Raw genomic sequence first — 25,039 nt, 5'->3', positions numbered from 1 at the left:
AGCTGTTTGAATAGGCTCTCTGTGTCCTTCTCCCTGTCTTCTTCTTCTGGTATACCCATTATTCTAGATTGCTCTTTCTGATGGAGTCCGATAGTTCTTGTGGAGTTCTTTCATTTCTTTTAACTCTCAAGTCTCTTCTTCCATCTATGCCATTTCCAGATTTCTACCTTTGATATCACGATTTCTTTCCTCCACCTGGTCAGCTCTATTTCCTAAACTGGCTGTTTCATTCTTCATCTCTTTTATTGAATTGAGTTCTTTAGCTCCAGCATTTCTATTGAATTCTTTTTTAAAACTTCAATCTCTTTGATAAAATATTCATTTTGTTCATTGATTTTGTTTCTGAGTTCATTAAACTGCCTGAGTTTTCTTTCATCTCGTTGAGTTTTTTTCAGAACGGCAATCTTTAATTCTCTGTCATTTAGGTCACATATTTCCATGTCTTTATGTTTATTTTCTGGATATTTTCTTTTCCTCAGTTGCCTTGTTACTTTAGTTATTCATGGCAATTAGTGGATTATTTCTCTTCCGGGGGCATCAATCAGAGTGAATTCTGCAAAGGTCTTTCTTTTGCCTTCCAGTAAATAGTGCTTAAGCATTTTATTTTCTCTTGTGCTAGAGCATTTTATTTTCTCTTGAGCTATTCCAGCTTCTTGCATGGTGGGAGAGATCCTGGGGAGGTGGGCTTCTCCTCTGTGACCACGTTGCCTCGGTCTCAGGGTACCGCCCCTGTGGGAAGATGTGGTAGGCGATGGGGTTCTGAGCCTCTGAAATCCCAGTGCTGCCCCTAAAGCCAGACGCAGCCTGCATGCCACAGCAACTCTGGGTGCCTCCACTGCTAGTATCAGCCATGAAAGGTGGGGGCGGGGTCAGCTGGGAGAGGAGACTCGTGTGTCTGTGGCTTTGTTCTCCTGAGTAATGGTGACTGCCAGACCACAGCTGCCTCGCCCCAATAGCTCCTCTCTTGTCATTGGAATTAGCTGCACTGTGCGTCGACCACTCAGGAACTATTTCTCCAGTTCTCGGGGCTGTAGATATTCTGCCCTTTAATCTGACACTACTACCATTTTTTCTGCAGCCTGCTGCTAGCACTGGGAGGTTGTGGGGAGGTTGCCAGGCTCTGTTGCTTTGTTTTCTGCCTGGCAATTGGGGCTGTTAGACTGCCGTTGTCACACTTCTGTATTCGGTCTTTGTCCTGAGGTCTGTGCCCCAATGCTGGATTCAGCTGTGTTATATGCTGATCCCTCAGGCAGAATTTCTGGGGCCACAGAGAGTGTACCTGCAGTATCAATTCTCCCCTCATCTCTCCCAGGACCGCAGTGAGCTCTCGGCTGCATCTCATAGGCCCCATCTCTGCACTTCTCCTTCCCACCACCCCTGTTCATCCCAATTCGCCCACCTTCAGATGTCTCAGTGCACAGATCTGTCAAAGTATTTGTGTGTTGCGTACAGAATCCTTTGTTGAATTTCAGCTGTTCAACTTGTAGCTTCAAGGAGAGAGATCAGGGAGCACCCCCTTCATGCCGCCATGTTTCTGACGTCACTATAACAATATTTGTTAAGTACAGAATATTCACAAAACTTTCTTCAAATGCTACTGGATCATGGAAAACTCTGCTGACAGTTTCAATTTTGTTTAATTAAAAAAAGATTTAAAACTTGTGTAGACCCTGAAAAAGACAAAACCAGAGTTTTGCATTGAAACAGTTTTGACAGTAGAATCTCTAATAACATTATCTTTTTGGAGAAAAACTCATCATGAATTCTCAACTGAAATCTTTGCAAGATTCAGTCCTTAAATTATCATCATTCTAGACATGTACTACTGACTTTTCCTTATTCTGTCAGAGAAAATTATAGTTGTCAAGAAAAAGAAATGTCAAAACATGCCTTTAAACTGATATATACTCTTAAACTTTTTCCTTAAATGTACATTTGAACTTTTTTCAACAAGAATTTTGAGAATACTTTTTAAAAACTAGATATGAAATCATTCTTAAGAATGTATGTTTATGTATTTAAAGTATTTCTTGAAAGAAAAGTAGAGAAAGGCTCAGTCAAAATTATTTAAAATTATTTTTTTTTAAGAGAGGAGGAAGTTCATCAGGTTTTTTTTTTCTGTTTTTGTTTTTTCTATTTACAAAAATAATAGATACTATTTGCAGAGGAGGAGTTAAATGTATAACAAATTAAATGTATGTGAGAAATGTATAGCAAAGGGGGTAAAATTTCCCCATAATCCCATCCCTGGGAAATAACCAGTTACCAACTTGATATATATTCTTATTTTTCTATGCTTCAATAATATATACATTCATTTAATAAAATGGATCATTTTACGCATACCATTCTATAACTACCATGTAAAAACTTTTTTCATTGTAGAAATATACAAAAATAATACAACATAATATGTGCTCTATCTAAAATTAACCAGTGTTACCATTTTTCAGTTGTGTCAGATCTTTTAAAGGAATTAAACACTATACATAAAATGTAAGTCCCTCTAGTACCATTCACCTACCATCGTCCCCCAAAGTAACAATGATAATAAATTGGATATATATTTATTTCAACTTGCTTTTTTTAAAAAAAAAAATCAGCATTGTGTTTTCAGGATCTGGTTATTTTGATGCATTTACATGAGTTTTTCGTATCTGTTCCCCTACTGATGAACATTTGGGTTTCCCCTTTGTTTTTATAAGTATAAATAATGTGGCAGTAAACATGATTGTAAATGTTTCTGAGTATACATGTGTGGAACTTCTCTAGGGTGTATAACTAAAAGTAGAATGGATGGGTCATGCTGGATGTACAATTTCATTTTACCAGGTATTGCCAAATCTCTCCAAAGTGTAAATCAATTTACATTCCGACCGGCAGCATCTAAGAATGTCTGTTTTCCATTTTGTTGAGCTATTGAGGTTTTGTCAGTCTTATAAGTACTAAATAATATCTTGTTTTAAGACTATTTGCATAAAACCATGGAAGTTTCCCCTCCTAAAACTTGAATGTTTATATAATTATCCAATTTTCCCATTTGCTGTTAGGATTCTTGTTATAGATTTATGAGAGTTTTAATTTATTTTGGATAGTAATGTTTTATTTTGGGGGGGCTGGGATAAAGACATACATTAGACAAAGATTATGTTGTAATTTTTTTTAATATTTCACTAAATTGTTCTGTCTCATCTATCATTTTTCTGAGAGTTGTATGGTGTAAAACCCATTAGAATTGTAGGTTAATCAATATTTTCCTGTAATCTTGTCAATTTTTGCTTTACATATTTCAATACAAATTCAAGATTAATATAATCTTGGTGGACTGTCCTTTTTAAATTAAATTTATTGGGATGACAATGGTTAGTAAAATCACATAGGTTTCAAGTGTACAATTCTATAATATCATCTATATATCACATTGTGTGAGAGTAAAGGGAGTCAAATATATGGTGATGGAAGGAGAACTGACTCTGCTTGGTGAACACACAATAGACTGTCCTTTTGTATTATGTAAAGTTCCTGTTTTTTAATAATTTTGCTTTAGATTGTATTTGGTCTTTTGTTAACACTGCTACACCCCCTTGCTTTATTCCTTGCATTCTTATTATATCCTTACATTTTTCATATTTTCCTGCAATTTTGTTTACAGCCATTTTTATAGGTCTTATTGTCTTTGTTTTTTTTAATCCAATCTAGTTTTTTTAAAAAAATAAGAAAAGTTAATCTGTTTACATTTATTCTAATTATGGTACTACTTTGGGGCTTTTTCCTTGGGACTTTTTTATTTGGATTGTCCCTTTACTGTTTTTTTTTCTGCCTTCACAGCTTCTTGGTATGTCAAAAGAGTTTTCCTCATCTTTTGTTGTGTTTATTTTCTGTTGGTGTCTGTCCTTTTCATGGCAGCTCTCGTAATTTTAACAAAGATACTTTACTATATGTCTAACAAAGTTTACTCTCTTGAATAAGACAGACATTGAATAGTTTAGATACCCACTGAACTCCATTTATAACCAACCTTCTTGCTGTTGTCTTACTGTTTCAGCATTAAGTTGAAAAATATCAATTATGATTATTTATGCTTGTAGTCAATAGTTGGATTAGCTAGCATATTTTATTGATTGCTCAACAAAATTTCTTGCATCCACAGTTCTTCCCTTTGAATTTACTGTTTTTCTGTGCCTTTAACAATTTCTCAGTGTGCGTGTATAGGTGAGTAAAACCTCTTCATCTTTGATGCCTCAAAATATCTATATTTTGCCCTAATTCTGTGACTCAAATGTTGACTCACTGCCTGACTACCATCTTAGACACCAGCAGAACCATTCACGTTTGGCTCCACTTACCATTATGATGTTCTGTTACATTTTTAGTTCACAGAGATGTCTATCTTGTTTTGAGTATACACTCCCTGTCTTATCAAGTATATTAACATAAAGGAGGGAAATCTTCAAAGCTATGAAAAATAAAGGGTATATTACCTTTAATCTATCATTGCTACTGATGAAGGCAAGCGGAGAGTGTAAGACATAAAATCACACAGCTGACTTAACCAGACATCAATGTCTCCACTAGCATTTTTACCTAAAAAAAAAAGAAAAAGAAAGGAAGGGAGAGAGGAAGGGAGGGAGGGAGGAAAGAAAGAAAGAAGGAAAGAAAGAAAAGAAAAATTAACATCATTGCCTGGTATTTCATTTTATGAATGAACTGTAATTTGACCAGCCCGTTTCTGATGCATTTGGGGCTTATTTCCAATTGTGCCCTAATACAAATGCAGTATAGTGAACACGCTTGTGTATATATTTTTGTACACTTATGTTAGTATTTCTATAGGATAAACCCCCACATATTGAATTGCCGGGTAAAAAATATGTCTGTTAAAATCTTGTGAGGACCTTTTGTATTGATTCCTCTCTTGCCTTAGTTAAGGTTAGTTAGTTTAATTAAGGGAACAGACTTTAGGTATGAATCTTAGACCACTATTTCCCGAATGTACAACTTTGGACAAGTCTCTTAATCTCCCTAATATTTAGTTTTTTTATCTGTGAAAACAAGATTAATATAGTGCATAACTTATAGGGTGTTTGTGAGGATGAAGTAAAGATACTGAATTCAAAACAGTTAGTGTGGTATCTAACAATTAAGTATTATCTACTAAAGACGCTGAAGTGAACTGAAACAACATGTGGATTGCTGACACCTGTAAAGGTTTTTAAAAACACTGGTGCTATGTGCATGGGGGCAGGCAGGACATGTGCAATCTCTGTACCTACCTTCTCAATTTTGCTTTGAACCAAAAGCTACTCTAAAGAACATAGTCTATTTAAAAGAAATAAAAGACAAACACTGGTGTCTGGGGGCGCCCACTGAAAATTATGATTTCCTAAATTGGAGGTGAAGCCTAGTATCAATACAATTTTTAAATCTCCTTGGATAGTCCTAATGCACATCCAACTGGAAGCCCCTGGAGGGAAAGTATTAAAAGAGGAAAAGACAGAAGTCCCTTCTCTTTGAGTTCATTGTGATTCCGTTTCCTTTCTCCAGTGCACTTCCTCTAGATTCAAAGGGCAGCCTTTGGATCTGGACACAAAGTCATTTTCCTGCAAAGACATCCACTGTCTTCTTCTTTTGAGGCTTCTGAACTCCTATGCCTGATGCTGAGTGCTCACTTCTGACTCATCTACCACAAAGACATCTTTATTCATTCACTCCCACAAATGAATCATCCTATTTTACTTGATGTTCATTCACTCTACAAATGTTAATTGAGCACCTACTGCCAGACATTGATTATGCCAAGTGTTGGAGAAACACCAGTGAATAAAGGAGGTTTCATTCCTCCCTTTAGAGGTCTCTCAGACAAGGGTACCAGCCTGCAGTGCTGTGGAGAGAGGGAGGGCTTTGATGGGGAAAGCAGGGTGCCTCCCAGCACAAGTGACTTCTAAACGGAAGATGCCTGAAAGGAGCAGGAGTTATCCAGAAAAGGAGGAGGGAAGAAGGGTTCAGAACTGTGGCGGTGGTGTAGCACTGCTAAAAGTGACACATTTCAGACATTCAAGACACTGGATTATTATAGAGTAGAAAGGGGGCTAAAATGAGATTTAAAAGGCAAACAGACCCGATGTTTCGGTGTCTTGTAAAACAAGGAGTTTGTGAACAATCCTAAGGGCAATGAGAAATATTGAAAGGTTTTCAGAAAAGGGATTACCATGAAGAGATTTGTTTTGGGAGGTGGCCTCTTTTATTAAGAGTTTGATTAAGTGGCTGCTGTGGGAGTTCAAATGGTGCCTGCATCTAGGTTAGTGGCGGTGAGACAGAGAAACCAAGGGGTTGGGACTGCAGGAGACTCTACCAGCCCTGAGGGAAGTTTTCCTTGAGGTGCCCATGGCACGGGATTGACGAGGCAGTTAGTTTTCAAGGTGCAAAGCTCAAAAGAGAGATCTGAGTAGAAAATAATTTGGGGAGGTTTCTTTGTATTATTTTCAGCATCAAACCAAAAGCATAAAAGCTTTCACTACATTCCATTCCAAGCACATGTGTTGGTTAGAGCCCCAAAGCTTACTTGACTGATAGTCCATGCATAGATGAGTAAATAAGGTTTGGCTCCGGAGAGCTACTGCTCCTGGCACCTCTTCCTTTCATCTCATGAGACACATGTAATCGTAAACATCAATCAAGACACCGCAGACTCAGCAAAAAATTGAAAAGTTCACTTTTTCCCTATGGGGAAAAACTTCAATTGTATTCCCTTTGTCTTTGTTGCAGGTGTGCATGTTGTATGGCGTGCCAAGCCTCCTCATCAACTGTGTTCCTGAGAAATAGATGTGATCTTATCTGTGCTGTTTGTAGTGAAAGTATCCCCAACGTTGAAAAGCATATTAATGTTTAATGAGCTCAATATTCTGCTCTAGTCAATGCCTTGATCTGTGCCCTTTTCTTAAAAGTGTGCACCACAAAGGAATCAGAGTAGTGTTTGGCTTCCCTTAGGAATTTCACACCATTGAACTAGGTCAGTTTAAAATCTCCCTTGCACTGCTCACGCACCATTTGTATATAACTTATCTTTCTTTTGCACAGGGAATAAATATGCATTCTGGAGTGTTATCTGTGGGTGGATGAGGAATGACTGTTTTGTGGTATTTTGTAGGTGTAGGCTGCAGGATATGTGGCTTTATTTGATCGTTCTCTTAGGTGATAATATTCAGCCACTGACTGTTTTCTCCATTAGACTGTGAATTTACGAGGCACGGCGTGTATTTAAGATCTGGTTACAGAATTAAACAGGCTTTTTCTAATTTACTTTAAATTGTAACATGGGTATTTCCAAAACTAGTAGACAAAGGTCTACAGTTTACTTAACTTGTAAAAGAAACCAAGCTCCTAGACAAAAACAAACAAACTAGAATGTGATCAAAGTTAAAATCTTAATGTGAGTTAAAATCTTACTCATAAATAATAATTTGCCAGAACAGACAGTTCTTATGGATTTTGCTTAAGTTTTCTTCAACTGTTGACATTCTTCATTCATTCATCCTTTTCTTCTTTTCACTTGCTCAGTACCCATTAAAATGTTCCAGAAATACATTACCTTTTATTTTGAATGAGATCAGTAACTCAACTCACTGCTCGAAGGATTTTTAACTCATTCATATTACGTAAGATTCTGTCCAAATGGTAACAATTATAAACAATATTGAAATTTTCGAGATTTTTGGAAAGGTGTTAAGAAATTAAAATATGTGGAGGTGGCCAGTTAGCTTAGTTGATTGGAGCATAGTGCTAATAACACCAAGGTTCAATGCCCACAGGGCCACTGTGAGCTGCACTCTCCTTAAAAAAAAAAAAGAAATTAAAATATGATTATTATTATTCAAATACACTGAAAAGATATAAAGATGATAATGTCCAGCTATTTCTTTTTATTCATGGCATAAGAAACTAGGCAGTTAGCAAAAATTGTTATCCTTATAAAAACTATTGAATTGGGTTTTAATCTCGTCATAGTTGATCACTTTATACTTTAATTGCAATGATTGCACTTGATTAATAGACCAGTTTTCCAGCCATCATGAGTGGAGCACAGAAGGGGAGAGAAATCTCATAACTAACTTAAATCTACTGATAATGAACAAATTCGTTAAAAAATAAATAAATATCTTTCTAACACCTTCTATGACCTGCTATCATGAAATTGAGAGATTTAATAGTAAAACGCTTTTTCCACTCCCCCTCTTTCCACTGGACGTAACAATATATTAACTCATAGACAATATGGTGATATTATTTGCATCATTCCCATAACTCTTATTATTTATTGCATTTTTAAATATTCAATGTCGCCCACCTCTCTCTCCTTCTCTCCCTATCTCTCTGTGAGACACACACACACACACACACACACACACACACACACACACACCCCACACGCGTATAACACACATTTCAGTCACGTAATGAATGTCCTATAGATGGTAACTATTATCATTAATTGTTGTTCTAAATGACAATTTGGATAAAAATTTTCAGAGTATTATGCAGGGCTTCTTTTTCTTTCGTATAGAACTATACATTAAACTATAACGTAAAAACACTTGATCTATAATTGACAGAATGAGTCTGAAAACACAAATGCAGAACCCAGTTTTGTCTCTGATGCATAGCCCAGTCTGGTGTTTAACAATCGTGTTCACTCACATGATTTTCTCCTGTTCCACTTCTAGTATGTATCTGGGAGGAGTAGAGAGATGAGAAGATGGGAGGTGTGATTATTAAATAGAAGGTCTCCCCCTAATGAATTTCACAGCTCTCTCTCTCTCATAACTCAGAAACCTAATTTGTATGATGATGTCATCTCCCAGGAATGTGAAGAGACAGATCGGGTTTTGGGTGCAGATGATCAGGCCTCTGTAATTATTATAAGAGCCTTTAAAACATATACAGATGTGCCTGGTTTGGCTATCTGGTGAAAACAAGTATTTTCAGGGCTCTGTCTTCACCTTTGCCCCCTACTTGGAGTGAGAAATGTAAGGAATTTATTGCTTGTGTTTGAGGTCTGCCTTGACTGAGGTTAATAAGATAACACTTTCATCTGTATACATACTCGCATGTCCTAGCACCATCCAAGTTGTAAGGATGAGAAGGAGGTGAAGTATGCTGTAGGCCATTTATCACCCTGTGAACCAAATATGCAAACGCAATTTCCAAGCTTGATTTTGAGTCATTCAAAAGTTTAGGGGAGCTTTTCATCATGCCTCCCCATATGAAAAAACAAAGAAAACGTAATTTTCCAGTTTTACTAAAGGTTAATTTATTTGGGGCAGGAAAGTAAAGAATTCTTACTCAACTTGAACAGTGCACAAAATGGATTTCCTTTGATTGTGAGCCATGATTGTAGGGTTCTGTTTGATTTTTGTGTGTTTGGTAATTCAGTTAGATGCATTAAACCATGATGGTCATCTCTTTAATGGACTTGTGTTTTAAGGAACATTGATGTGAGTTGCCTGACCTTTTAGACTCAGTCCTTTTGAGTCTTATAAAACCAGGCACAGATGCGTAAAATGTCTTGGGTCAAAGGGCTATTCACCATATTATGTGTATACATTCAATTAATTTATCTTTGTTAATGGCTACATATAAAATAAGCTCTCAATGGGTAAAATATATAGTATTTCTGCAACATCCTATAAAACTATAAATATTTCAGCATAAGTTTCTTTAAGTAAGCTCACAAATTGTCTCTCAGTTTTCTTCACGTCAGCTGACACCTATACCTCAGATTTCTGGCAGCTTTCTCCCAAGGTAAACTGCTGGTCACCAGTGGAATCAGACAGACAACAATGAGTAGATCAATTCATTACCAAAACTGGAGAAAAATACAAAGTCTTCAAAGCCTGTGTTTTACTTTAATGACCTAAGTCGATTATTTTCATTCATGTTTAAAACAAATGTAAACCTGTTGGCATGAGATTATTTCTCTACTGGAACCTCAGTTGTGTAGGACACCCTCAAGACTCTACAGGTGACCTACAATCATGTCCTGATCTCCCTAAAATCTCCAGGCCTGATAATCATCTAATATATTCACTCTAGTTACACCAATAGATGCTAACTATGTAGTGGTTATAACAGACCCAAATACTGGATTAAGGCCAAGTCTAATTGGATGAGAAGAGATCATAAAGCAAATAGTGTCCAGAGTGAAGATTTGGTGGGAAATGGTGAAATAAACAGTAGGGCTAAACTCATCAAATTTTAGCCTCATGTGTTTTCTTTCATTTTGGTGCTAATATTTTACCAGCGAACCTTCCAGGAAGTACATTTAGAAGTCATTTATATGGAGGATGAAGGAACTCATGCCTCAAGATGGACATGTTCATTAGGCAGTTTATCATAAGTAATTTTAATTTTTCAACAGAGCAATTTTGACCTGAAAACAATATAAATCTACAGATTAAAGAAATGTGATCTTACTAAAAGGAAAAAATATGATGATATAAGAAAGTCAATATGATGAAGTTAGCTCTTCTTTGGCATTATGTCAGTAGAGTTTGATGTGGAAAAATAACAGCAGTGGTTTCTGTTTTGTCCTTAACAGAACCCATCTTCTACTTCGGTGATTTTGAGTACTCTGTGGATGAGAGTGCCGGCTATGTGGAAGTGCGGGTGTGGAGGACAGGCACTGACCTGTCCAGGGCTTCTAGTGTCACCTTGAGATCTCAGAAAATGGACCCTCCCTCTGCCAATGGTGAGCAATTTCCTACAATAACTCTTTTGATTGTTCTACAATATTCAATTTACCATAACACAAAACACTTTAAAGCTAAAATTCTTTACTCTTATTAAAGCAGTCTTATTGAATGGATTTTTTTTCCTAAAATTACTACTAAATGATAGGTAAATCAAGGCTCTATTTGCTACTGTGAGAAAACACAATTAAGAGCCATGAATCAGGGTCTAAGTTAAAAATACATTAAGTCAAAGACTAAATTCTAATGCCTATATTTGCATGAATTTCTTCTCTACACTTGGCATATCTAACATTGTTGAATATTATGACATATATGCACAAGAATAAGCATACTGGCCACCTTCATAGAAATTTAATGAATTTTAAATATCATGTAGGTATGCATCTCCAATGTGGCTCCTGCCTCACTTTAACCAAATGTCTCCATATATACTTCAGATCCAGAAGGCTTTTCCACACTGTATTATTCAAACTGTCCTAGTGGCACATGTCTGCTTTTTACTCAGGAATCTATATCTCCAAAAAGTTCATCATAAGGTTAAGGGCCAGTATAGGATTTGAAATTTCCTATTTTTTTCTTTCTAAATTGCTAACAATATAAGCTCTTTCTTTTATTCACATACACACACATGCATGCACACATGTACATCATACACATATTCATCACACAAAGAAAACAGGGGTCATACGATTTCAAAAGGCATCCTTAAATTTTAACTTTTTTAATGTAGTGGAACCAGCATACTGCTTTGCATGTAGTAGTGTCCAATCAATAATTGTTTAGCCCAATTAGTTATTTTATAAGAGAAAATTCAAATCAAAAAAGATAGAGATGACATTAAAGGTGAAGAAGCAGAGAGGAAAAAAAATACAAGGACCACAATGGATTCACATACAGAGATTTTTAAAAATGAATTAAAGACAGACACATTCACATATAGTTGCATATTCAGAGGTGAACTAGATACAAAATTGGAGAATTTATGAAAACAAAAAAGTAATAGCACTGAACTACCACCCCCACTTTTAGTCTTTATAGATGTAGTGCCTACAGATTAAAATAAAACTTTGTTTTTAACTACTTTAGACATAAATGGAGATGTCAACACTAGGTATGTATCCCATGGTCTGAAAAATAATAAGCCAAAGACCAAATATGTCTTTGAGAATGACAGATTGCTCTCCTTACCTTGGGTTAATGTGGGTGGAGAGTATGAGACAAAAACTTAAAAATGAAATGTGTTGCTTTAAGCACAAATGTGTTGCTTTAACCACACGCTTAAATAGGATGTTCTCTAGTAGCTCAAAAAAAGAAATATAGATATTTAACTATTGTTAACAAAATTTAAATGTATATATTTCATATATACATTTACGATAATAATGTTTGATTGATATGCTGATTTTTAGACCGAATTTTTATTAGCTCCATTTGAGAATTCCAAAATAAAGATGGAGAAACTATAAGATACAAAGCAAAAATAACTAAAGCTAAAATGGATATTAGACATAGGTAAAACATAGGTAAAAGTTCAGAACCTGATCTTTGATCTACCATCTCAATAACCAATGAAGACACTAATCTTTTTGTATTCCATTAAAAGTGCTTTTCTGTAATGTTATTCTAGTCTGTATTTTCAAAAGAATTATAAATACATCTAAATGATTTGCTTATTGTAAGTATGTTTAAATTTAGTCAATCAAACTGAATAATTCTTTTGTTACTATTATAGCTGGAACAGACTATGTGGGAATTAGTCGTAATTTAGATTTTGCACCTGGAGTCAACATGCAGACTGTTCGTGTTATTATTCTGGATGATCTTGGCCAACCACTGCTGGAGGGAATTGAGAAATTTGAACTGGTGCTTCGTATGCCTATGAATGCTGCCCTCGGCAAACCCAGCAAAGCCACAGTGTCCATAAATGACTCTATCTCAGATTGTGAGTGTTTACTAATTTGTACTGATAAGTAAAATGATAAGCTAGACTTTATATAAATGTTAAGTAAGAAAATTAACTAGGGTTTATATACCTGTGTTAGTTTGTTAGAGCTGCCATAACAAAGTACTACAGACTCAGAAATCTCTTGTATCCCAGTTCTGGTGGCTAGGAATCCAAGATCAAGGTGTCAACATGGTTGGTTCCTTTTGAAAGCTATTAGAAAAAGATCTGTTCCAGGCTTTTCTCCTTGGCTTGTAGATGGCCATCTTCTCCCTATGTATCTTCACATCATCTTCTATATGTGTCTCTGTGTCCAAACTTCCCCTTTTTAGAAAGTCACCAGTTATATTGAAAAGAGCCCATCCTACTGACTTTTGTTTAACTTGATTACCCCTGTAAAGACCCTCTCTCCTTACAAAGTCACATTCTCAGGTACTGGGAGTTAGGACTTCAACCTATAAATTTGCAGGGAAGACACAGTTCAACACATAACAACACCCTAGCTGACCATAATTTCCTTTATCTGCCTGATTATTTTGGTAGAATTTATCTGTCTTAGAAGAAAAATTTTAGTCATCCTCTAAAATTACAAACAAAATGTGATGTTGTCATCAATGTCTTGGTTGTGTCTCGAGTATTTCCCCATCACAGACCTCTGATCAATATGGTGAAGTAGGTAAATGCTGTACTTGCCTCCTCCCATAACCACATAAAAGTAACAACTAAATTATACACAGCCACCTTTAACATCCATCTGAAGACTAGATGAACAGAACTACAGTATCTAAGAATATAAAGAAGCCATGTTGACCTGGTTGGACAGGCAGAGACAGGAAACTGTTCCCACACCTACATGTGGTACTTAAGAATCAAGTGGAATATTTCGGCTGCCAGGGTCCCCCCTGAAAAGCAAGTGGCCCAACCCCACACCAGTCTCATCAGCCCAGAGGACTAGTACCGAAAAGAGGAGTCCCCACAGCATCTGGATGTGAAAATCAGCTGGGACTCTGTCCAGGTGAAACAGAGGGCTGCTGTTGACCCAAGCATCTTTAAATGGCCTAAGGACAGACTCACTGGTACACAGTCATCATTAGCTCCAGTGGAGGGACAGAAGCTCAAAACACTTCAGGGAGAAACTGAATTGCCTGGCTTCAGGACAAGGGCTGGAGAGGCAGCTCTCTTCAGAATTGAAGTGCTGGCAGGCACCAGTGTTCCTTTGTTTAGCCCTCTCCCTACACAGCTTACAGGTACAAGTGGAAGTGCTAGCAGGCACCATCGTTCCTTTGTTGAGACCTCCACTCACACAGCAAGTGGCAAGTGCCAAATTTCAATACCCATTTACCTGGCTAACACTGCTTGCCCCACCCTGGTGATTCCCTGAGACCCCACCCTCTGTAACTCACCCACCCAGCCTGACCCTCTTTCAGCAGCTCTTCCACACATATGGCCAGCCTTGGCCTGTGCTGTGAAGTTTCCTAAAATCTCTCAAAAGTCCACAAAAAACTGGTTTGCCTCAATGTGCCCTGTACCCCTTGCTAAGTGGTCCCAAGCCCAGCACTAGTGGTAGCAGCCATGGTTTGCACCATAACAACTCACAAGTGCCCCAAGCCCAGCACAGAGAGCAACAAACCACAAATCATTTTGTAGCTCCTACCAGGTGGCTCCAGGCCAGGAACAGAGAGCAGCTGATCTTGGCCAGCACCGGAACCTCTCCAAAGAGGGACCAGAACCAAATACCTGGTGGCTAACTTCAAACCACACAAGGGCACTACCCAATTAGCTCTACAAATAACACCCAAAGGGTGGACTCAGCAGGCACCAGAGCCCTACTAAAGGGAATTTTGCTCCCTGGGGTCAGCCCCTATGCAAGAACTCATCAGCTGGAGTCACAGCCAGTCCTCATAGCCAATCAGTGTGAGGGTCAATCCCATGCACTGATGTGCCAACAGCAATCAAGGCTCAACTACAACAGCAGGACAAACAAAAATACACAGGGGACCCACCTAGAGCATGTGTCTCAGGTGACAAGGGTGACTATACCTCGGGGCCCTACAGGACAACTACTGCACAAGGCCACTCTGCCAAGACTAGGAGACATAGAGGATCTACCTAATACATAGAAACAAACACAGGGAGGCAGCCAAAATGAGGAAACAAAGAAACATGTCCCAAATGAAAGGAGAGTACAAAACTCCAGAAAAAGAACTAAACAAAATGGAGGCAAACAATCAACCAGATACAGAGTTCAAAACACTGGTTATAAGGATGCTTAATAAACTTAGGGGAAGAAAAGATGAATTCAGTGAAAATGTACACAACAAAACAGAGATTATTTAAAAAACAGTCAGAAATTAGGATTACAAAAACTGAAATGAAGAATATGCTAGAAAGAATCAACAGCAGATTAGAAGAAGCAGAGGATAGAATCAGCCATTTGGAAGACAAGGTAGCAGAAGACACCCAATTGGAACAGCAAAAAGAAAAAAGAAGCATTTAAAAAATGAAGATAATTTAAGGGACCTGTGGGACAATAGGAAGTGTAACAAGATTATATCATAGGGAAGGAAAAGAGCCAAGGGATTGAAAATTTATTTGAAGAAGTAATGACAGAAAACTTCCCTAACCCGGTGAAGTAAATAGATATACAAGTCCAGGAAGTGCAGAGTCTCAAACAAGATGAACCCAAACAGGCCCACACCAAGACACATCATAAGTAAAATGCCAAAGCTTAAAGACAAAGAAGAATCTTAAAAGAAGCAAGAGAAAAGCACTTACATACAAAGGAACTTCTATAACACTATTAGCTGATTTCTCAACATAAACTTTGCAGGCCAGGAGGGATTGGCAGGAAATATTCAAAGTGACGAAAAGCAAGGACTTACAACCAAGGTTGCTCTACCCAGCAAAGCTATCATTTAGAATCGAAGGACAGATAAAGAGCTTCCCAGACAACGCAAAGCTAAAGGAGTTCTTGAACACAAAAGCAGTATTACAAGAAATGTTAAGGGACTTCTTTAAAAGAAGAAAAAAATAGATCAAAAATATGATTAAGAAAATATCTCAAAAATAAAAAAAAAGTAACTCACTGACAAAGACAAACACATAATAAAAGCAGTGGATCAACCAATGATAAACCTAGTACAAAAAAAGACAAAAGTAGGAAGATCATGTGAAATTACAACAGTAAATTAAGAGTTACACACAAACACACACAAAGAAACAATTGACAAGTATGTTCTCCCAACCAATGATACATTGATAAGGGGTTATTATCCAAAATATATTAAAAACTCATGCAACTTAACACACACACACACACACACACACACACACACACACACACACACACACAAATCTGATTAAAAAATGGGCACCAGACATGAAGAGACATTTCTCCAAAGAGCACATACACATTGCCAATAGACATATGAAAAGATGTTCAATGTCACTAATTATCACAGAAATGCAAATTAAAACCACAGTGAGATATTACCTCACATATGTCAGAATAGCCATCATCAATAAATCAACTGATAACAAGTGTTGGCAAGGATGTGGAGAAAAGAAAACCTTTGTGCATTGTTGGTGGGATTGCAAATTGGTGCAGGCACCTATGGAAAACAGTATGGAGGTTCCTGAAGAAATTAAAAATAGAACTATCTTATGACCCAGCAATTCCACTCCTGGGTATTTATTCAAAGAAATCCAGAACTAATTAGTCGAGAACTAATTAGAAAAGATATATGTATCCAGATGTCCATTGCAGCATTATTTACAATAGCCAAGATATGTGTCCTTATGGACCTAAGTGTCCATCAATAGATGAATAAAGAAGAGGTGGTACATATATACAATGGAACATTAAAAAAGAAAGAAATCTTGCCATTTGCAACAACATGGATGGGCCTAGAGGGAAATCTATCAGACAGAGAAAGACAAATACTATATGATTTCACTTATATTGGAATCTAAAAAAACAAAATAAACAAACAAACATGCGGAAACAAACTGATGGTTGCCAGATGTGATGGGGGTTAGGGGACAGATTGAAAAAGGTGAAGGGATTAAGAAATACAAATTGGCAGTTACTAAATAGTCACAGAGTTTATGTAAAGTACAGCATAGGGAATAATATTGAATGTCAACTGTAACTGAAAAAAAAAATTCTCTCATCATAGATGCATAGAACCATATAAAGTTGCACAAATCTTTGAGTATCAATGGTCTTTTTCCACTTCTCAACACAAGACACTTTCTGTTGTCTCTTTACACTCAGACACTCCATAAATTTCCCTAACGAGGTGCAAAAACATTGTTCTGAGACAACCAGCTCATGAACATGGCAAGGCTCTCTGGCACATCATCACAGGGGAATTCTGAATAATCTTCTACTATAATTATCTTGATGTTGCTTGGAGCAGTCTAACCCACTGTCAGTGAGACCTATATTTATTGACCTAGATAGCTGTCATCTAAATATTTTATATATGTATAATATTATACTCATTGGCAACTTTTCCAACATGGTCTGGGTAAACTATGCTTGTAATTATGTGCACAATACTGAGACTATCAAGAAATCTGAGAAACTTATGATTAAATAACATATGTAGATACAAATATCTTAAAGTATGTGATTTTATCCACTATTTAGCATTTCAGTGCACCTCCCTACTCCCCGAATAGGCAGTGCAAAATTTCAAAGATAAGGAAATCAAAACATTCAATGTTTAGTCATTTGCTCAAGGCCAAAACACTAGCAATTGACTGAGTGGAGGCTGGGACCCAATTCCTCTCACTTCAGTTGCATTATTCTTTCCACTAAATCAGGTTTTCTGAAATGCCATTTTTGTTAAGGGAATTTCTATTCTCTTTGACCCATGAGTATGTTTGTTTCTGCAGTGCCTAAGATGCAATTCAAAGAACGAGTATACACTGGCAATGAAAATGACAGGCAGATAGTTGCAATGATCCACAGGAGTGGAGATCTGCAGTACAGGTCCTCAGTGAGATGCTACACACGGCAGGGGTCTGCACAAGTGATGATGGACTTTGAGGAACGCCCAAACACTGATATCTCCATCATCACATTTCTCCCAGGTAAGTATGAGCTTGAAATTTTTATTTGGAATTTGAGTAAGCCAAGTTTTGGCTGAGTAATATATAGGAGGGAAATGCAAGTTCTTCATTTCAACAAGCCTGTGACATAGTTTTATGTGCACTAAATGATAATAAGGTGAGATAGATTGTAACAGGTTGAATGAACGTTCTTTTGGTTTCTGTATCAACTTACTGATTAGTTTCCAGTGAGGTATTATATTGTTTATTCAAAACTTATTCAGTGGTAATGGCCTATCACATGTGTAGATGTCACAATCCTGGGAGACAATGTTCAAATGACAGAAATGAAAGGAAATTGCTGTCAGATTTTTAATATGTATCCAATGCCTTAAAATATTTGATCAATTTGATCCATTAATTGGAATAGAAATTAGTGCTGTGGTCAAATTAACAATGATTTGTACAAGGCTGCTAAATTTTCTTCCAGATCATAACGCTCGAAATTCATGAGCAAAATTGGCATTTGCTCTTTTTTCCTTTTTTCCTAAGATGAATGACAGAACTTAAAGACAGATGTTAAAGAAATTTCCTATACAAGTAGCAGCCTGTCATTGCATATGTTCAAACATTTAGTCTTTCAATCAACAAATATTTACTGAAGACTTATTACATGCCAGACACTATTATTTGCACTGTTGATAAACCCGGGAAAAGGCAATATCCTTGCTTTGTGGTGCTATGTTCTCGTTGCAGATGTGTCTTTTTTGGGCCTATGGGTTGTGCTTGACCTGCTGTCATTATTGTCTAGGAGAAACTGAAAAGCCTTGTACCCTTGAGCTGATGGATGACACACTCTATGAGGAAGTAGAGGAGCTCCGCCTGGTTCTTGGCACCCCACAAAGCAACTCTCCCTTTGGGGCTGCAGTTGGTGAACAAAATGAAACTCTGATAAGGATCCGAGATGATGCTGATAGTAAGAAGTCACTTCTTGTGCTCAGCTGTAAACTAGGAACTGAAATCTATCTATGTTAAATTTTAGGTGGCTTAATAAATATCCCCCTCTTCTTGACAAGGCTTTGAAAGTGATTGAGAAATAGGAAAAAGACTAAGTGAAATGGGGAATGAAATACACCATTGAAACTGAAAGTTGATGGTGAAGAATAGAGTTTATATATAAATACTGAGTCCCAAACCTTCATACCTCACTCTTCCCCTGACACACCCTTGGATGCAGGCAGTCCTGGGTCAACAATTTCCTCCCGCTGCTCTCACTCTCAACGGCCTGCTCCCATAAAAATGTTGGTACATACAGACTGCCTAGCACATATGCTCTCTGAAGACTGGTTAATTCCTAAGGAAGGAGCTGGGCCACACATGCTCATTTGTTCCTAACACATTTATCTGTAATTTTGAGTGAGGGACAGAGAGAAGCCAGGTGTATAATGGTAATTAAGCTCCTCCCACATGGAAAGAAACATTAGAAAGGGAGAAAAAGCATTTCCCTTATAATTTAATTTGTCCCTGTTTCCCACAATTTTAGAGACAATTATTAAATTTGGAGAAACCAAATTTAGCGTCAGTGAACCTAAAGAACCAGGAGAGTTGGTGGTTATAAAGATTCCAGTGATTCGCCAAGGAGACACTTCCAAGGTTTCCATCGTCAGAGTCCACACAAAGGACGGCTCAGCCACCTCTGGAGAAGACTACCACCCTGTGTCGGAAGGTATGGAAGCTCCCAGGGCCTGTCTCCAGAGGGATGGTGCTTACACTATTGCTAGTGCAAGTGCCCTTGAGAAAAACAAGAGAAATACCCAATCAAAATCAAAATATACATACTCCTATAAATTAATCTCCTTCATAAAAACAAAGACACTGGAATTTTTTCCAGGATTTTCCCTCTTGACTTACAGGGTATATGTGTTAGGACTTAGGGATATTTTGGGTAGATCTGCTAGATGACTTTCTATTTTGAGTCTACTTTAACTTTTGATGGGTTTTACCTTCACTGTCGTAATCTGGTATTAAATAATAACTTTCCTACAATAGTCTATTACTTTAAAAATGTGCATAATAGCTGAGATCATCATAGTCATCATTTTAGTTTATAGGACAACCACAATCTAGAACTTAAAGCTAGAAAATTTTGTATTCATGGAAGGCAGTAAAAGGATTGGTGGAAACACCAATCACAGAGACCATGAATTCTCTGGGCCTTAGGAGCCCATTATGGATGCTTTTCATCCATCCCTCTCCTTCTTCAAGCTTATGGACCATTTCACCATTTACTTTTATAAGTAATTAAAACAAATCACTTTCTCTCTCTCTCTCTCTCTCTCTCTCTCTCTCTCTCTCTCTCTCTCTCTCTCTCTCTCTCTCTCTCTGAATTATTTGCTGTTAGCATAGATATAAATTGATGTCCAAAAATAAGTTTATGAATTATTTTGAGTTCTTATCCACTTTGTTTCTAGTGTCCTACATTTCACTACCAACAATCATTAGTTCCTGGTGATCTTACAGCTTCAGGCATCCATCTTAATCTCCTAACTTGTGAACACAACTTAGAAAATGATTGATAGTTATTACTGAATGAGTAATAAAGTTAATGCTACAATAGAAAACAATAGCATTCTACAAAGGAGCTTGTAGTTTCTTTACATATATGGTAAAATTTGACAAACTACTATAGAGCTTCAAAGTTATTTTCAGATTATTCTCTATATAAAAAAATGATAATATATTTGAAATAAATCAGATATAGCCCAAAATATTGCTTCGCTACTAAATTATAAAATCCAAAATAAAACTTTCTATAACGAGCAAGTTTTACATGAAAGAAACACCGTCTAAATATGTACAATATGACCTTTAGCAGAAAATGTTTTTCTTAGAAATAAAACAATTCTTTTTGCTAAAATAGAAACAAAATTATATCTATGTAGTAAACTGACAAATGAAGTCAGAAAAAAGTTAAATAACATTAAAGCAGCCTGTGTCTCTTTTATCCCATAAATGTCAACATTCTATTTATGTTTAGAATAAAAATTTAAGTAACCTTTTCTGAAACATATTCTCATTCTTTTTACGGTCCAAATTGAGGTCAGCCCTTTACAAACAAACAGAAAAACTTAAATGTAGAATAAAGGTTTAAATATTTTTGTGATAAAAATGTGTAAAGTGACAGATAAAGACTAAAGTGATTGAGAAAACAACTGTTACCTAGCATGTGTGCTATAAAAAAACAACAATAATTATAATAAATACTTAGGTTTTTAACTTCTTAGAATTGGGTCTGTACAATTCGGAGGGTTACAAAACTTGAATGCTTACAGAGCTAAGACAAGCAATGAAAATGAGTGAAACAAGGGAATTGTGTGTGTATGTGGGGGTTGGGGTGGCGGAATGGAGGGATTGAAATGGTATTGAACCTGGAAGTCCATTCCCTGCTGAGAAAAAAAAGCTTATACTATCATAGTCAGCTCACTGTTGCAGGCAGAAAAGTGCAAAAGAACTCAAAAATTTATACTTTTATATAAAATCCCCAGATTTTTAGAAACTAATTTTTTTGATGTGATGTCACACAGGTCAAACCAAACAAATTGGTGGGCCAGAAATGATCAGCTATTTTCATCCTCGGGAACAAAAGACTTAAGCTCTCTCCGGGTCTGAAGAATCTAAGACTAACAGAAATGTGCTAAGGCTAATGAGGAAAATGGCGGTATCTAAAAACAGAACTAATTTTAAAAATGAGTCTGGCTTACTAACTCAATATTTTTAAAAACTTTTTTGTAATTTACAATTTAAAAAGAAGTAGGGAAAGAAAAATACATTGGAGACACATTTTCTTCTGCCACATTTTTAAGGACTTAAAATTTTGAATTATAATGATTGAGCTGCAGTTAGATCAGAAAGCAGCATCTGTTGCCTTCTTTAATTGGAATACTTATGCAATATCTTCCTTATTTTCTCTCCTGAGCCAGTTTCTCAAAAGGTATAGTAAAACCAACAAAATAGTTTATCGAAGCTTCATAAGTATAGTCAGCTGCTTATTCATGAGTTCAATAAAATCAATTAATTTTTAACATGTTCAGAATTTTTAAAAAGGGTTCATATAATTGGGTTTAATTTTCAAGACAATGAAGCAATTCTTTTTAGTGAGGAAGGACAGGGGTGAGAGAAAACAATGCCATTAATATTTATGTTTTAAAAAAAGTTTCCAAGTTTCCAAGATTAGCATCAAAACAACAAAAAGAAGTCTTTTTAAAATATAATTTGATATGTTGATAAAATCTTACCAATTTTATATCCAGCTTTTCTAGATATATACATAATGTAAATACTATTCATATTCAGTAATATCTGTGATTGTATTCATTTGACTTATGTGCTGATGGTTTAGAAATTCTGGAAAACAGAAGTGAGTTTGTCTGGTTATGTCCTGGTATTAGAACTGTTGATTGTCCATTCCATAAATCAGTATTCTTTTTCAAATTGAGGGTCAACAACTCAATTTAGTAGCTTATGATTAAAATTTTCTTCTGGATAAAATGGAATAGAATAGGAAACAATAGGGTCTAATGCATATGGTAAGAATAAGTGATGGTTTTTAAAGTTTTTATTCCATTTTATTCACACACACACACACACACACACACACACACACACACATACACACTGGGCCACATTGTAAAATATATTTCTCGTGGTGGGAAATACTGTCAGAAAAACATAACAAATACTTCTCATATTCACATGTAAAAGATTTAAATCTGTGATTTTTGCATTTGTAGAAATCGAGTTTAAGGAGGGAGAAACCCAGCACATTGTTGAAATTGAAGTAGTCTTCGATGGGGTTAGAGAGATGAGAGAGGCCTTCACTGTTCACCTGAAACCTGATGAAAATATGATAGCAGAGACACAGGTGAGTAATAAAATGCAGGTATAAATTCATGGCCAGCATTTTATCAGGGAAACTGCGTGTAAGCATCCCATAGTGTAATAAAGTAATGGGACTTCATACAAGCATTATATAAAGGAGATACACATAATCCCTTTCACCTCCTAAATAAATTTTGTTCCTATTAGATCATAATCAAGAAATTCCTGTCTTTCTTTGAAAAATCGTGTTTGTAGAAACTCAGACTAAAGTCCCCGAGCCCCACATCAGCCCACCCACCCTCTCCCATCTCTGTCAATAACGACTGAATTTAGGATTAACTTCCAGAAAGCATCATCTCAGCACAAAGGTGAGACTATTAATTCAGTGTGACAACGCATTAAAACACGCATTTTAACCCACAAAATAGTTTGCTAATCCTCAAAATCCCACCTTTTCATCCTAGCTTTATTAAATTGATATCCATAGCCTCAGTGACTAAAATGTTACAGTCCTAACACTTCTTTTCTCTGTTTATTTAATTTATATTTCATCAGCAACCAGATTTTCTTTAAGATAAACATCAGTTCCACAGAATTTTGACCTTTAAACCTAAAATAACTTTTAACACTAAATGATTTTAGGAACAGACCAATGTTTATAATATCTATGCTTAAATTTACTCTATTTCTTGGATTATTTGTTTCACTATTAGTAAGAGATCAAATTGGAGAGATTTTCTCCCTTAAGTATTAGTTATCGTTTTGTAATTTTTACTATTTGATGGTATTTCTACTACAATGTCTTGCTTTTCTTTAAAGTCATATTTAAAACTCAAGAAGTATGGGCAGGACATCTTTGGGATAAGTCTTGGTCACATAAAAAAAAATGAATCTTTTGTTATTACTTTTATGGGTCATTATATTAAACTTTTGAGTGAAAGGAACAGAGAGTCACTCAAATCACTTCGAGGAATAAAAGCTTCTTTTACATGTATAAATATAGACTTGGAAACTGTGATAGTCAAATATTGGAAGGTTATTCAGGAGCTAAGGCAAATTTATCAGCAAGGTGTTCTGGTCACCTTACCAGCAGCACGTGTTCACAGGTTCCTCTCCTATCATGACTCAATTTCTCCCTCTGCCTGTACTTGTGGCTGTGCTCTGGCCTCTGCCCGGTTAAAGCTTTGCTTTTTATTGGCATTCACTTCAGCATGGCCCATGCTATTACATAAACTCTCCCTCCACATAAGAATCTACCTTCTCTCCGGGTATCTTTCGGCTTTCCTCCTGCTATCAACTAATTGACTTTTTCATGGATCTTCTACTTCATGACCCCAAGACAGAGTTAGCTACTTTTCATCACAATTTGGAGAAAAAATTAGAACCCAAATACCTCGTGAGCCACTGGCTAAACCAGGCTGCCCTGGGCTCAGTTACCCTCCCCATAAGATATGGCCAAGGTGCCAGGGTCACGTGGAAAAAATGACGTAGAGCCTGTCACTCTGCTGGGGCTCTGTGTGACAGTTTTCATCATAATGAAACCAGGGACTTGCCAAGCAGATGGCGTTGTCCTGCACAGGAGAAGCACCAAGAGTCAAATATTTCAATAATTACAGATAATTATCATTTCCCTCTAGGTGACCAAAGCCATTGTGTATATAGAAGAAATGAACAGCATGGCAGATGTCACTTTTCCTTCTGTCCCTCAAATTGTGTCCTTACTGATGTATGATGACACTTCCAGAGCTAAAGAGAGTGCTGAACCTGTGTCTGGCTATCCTGTCATCTGTATCACAGTGAGTAGGAAATTGAGGAAAATTATAAAATAATTATTTAAAATAATTATAAGCTTAACCGATATAGTATTGGCTTTGTCATGAAGAAATAAAAGTGGGGAAATACTATAAGGTTTAAGCTTTGAACTTTGGAAAGGAAAATATAACATTAATCAAATAAAGCTCTCATTTTTCTTTCTTTATCCAACAAAAGTTTATTAACCAATGTCCACTTAGTGTTTTTTCTCATGTTATCTCAGAGTCTGTCACTGATAGAAAAATAAATAAGGTTTGAACTCTGCACTCAAGGAAATTAAAAATAAGGAACAGAAAAATGTATAAAAATTAGTTACTATAGACAAGGTGTAATCATTATCACGAGAATAATGCAGCTCCATGTGTGAGAAAAGGCTTGGGATGTCGGGAGGAATTTCAGTAGATTAAGCGAAGAGCCAGATAAGGAAAAGTCATTCCAGGAAGAAGTGATTGCATCACAAGCTACATCTAGAAGAATAACATAAAAAAATGGCATATTATCATTACACTTTTACTTGCCTACTTGACTCTAAATTATAAGTTTCTTGTGAGCAAAAACTGGGACATATTTATTTTTACATAAATATGTACAATGACCTACA

General features: G+C 36.4%; 1 protein-coding gene across 1 annotated transcript in view; it reads left to right on the top strand.

Moving 5' to 3' along the window:
- Positions 1-25,039, top strand: part of FREM2 (FRAS1 related extracellular matrix 2) — a 164,465-nt gene that overhangs the window by 115,237 nt on the left and 24,189 nt on the right. Inside the window, 7 exon segments of the mRNA XM_033105058.1 lie at positions 10,595-10,744; positions 12,481-12,690; positions 17,593-17,790; positions 18,560-18,724; positions 19,292-19,474; positions 22,539-22,669; positions 24,264-24,422. Of these exon segments, the coding sequence (XP_032960949.1) occupies positions 10,595-10,744; positions 12,481-12,690; positions 17,593-17,790; positions 18,560-18,724; positions 19,292-19,474; positions 22,539-22,669; positions 24,264-24,422 (1,196 nt within the window).

Source organism: Rhinolophus ferrumequinum, chromosome 4 (genome assembly GCF_004115265.2).
Source record: "Rhinolophus ferrumequinum isolate MPI-CBG mRhiFer1 chromosome 4, mRhiFer1_v1.p, whole genome shotgun sequence".
Classification (NCBI taxonomy): domain Eukaryota; kingdom Metazoa; phylum Chordata; class Mammalia; order Chiroptera; family Rhinolophidae; genus Rhinolophus; species Rhinolophus ferrumequinum.
This window is presented reverse-complemented; position numbering and strand designations above follow the sequence as displayed.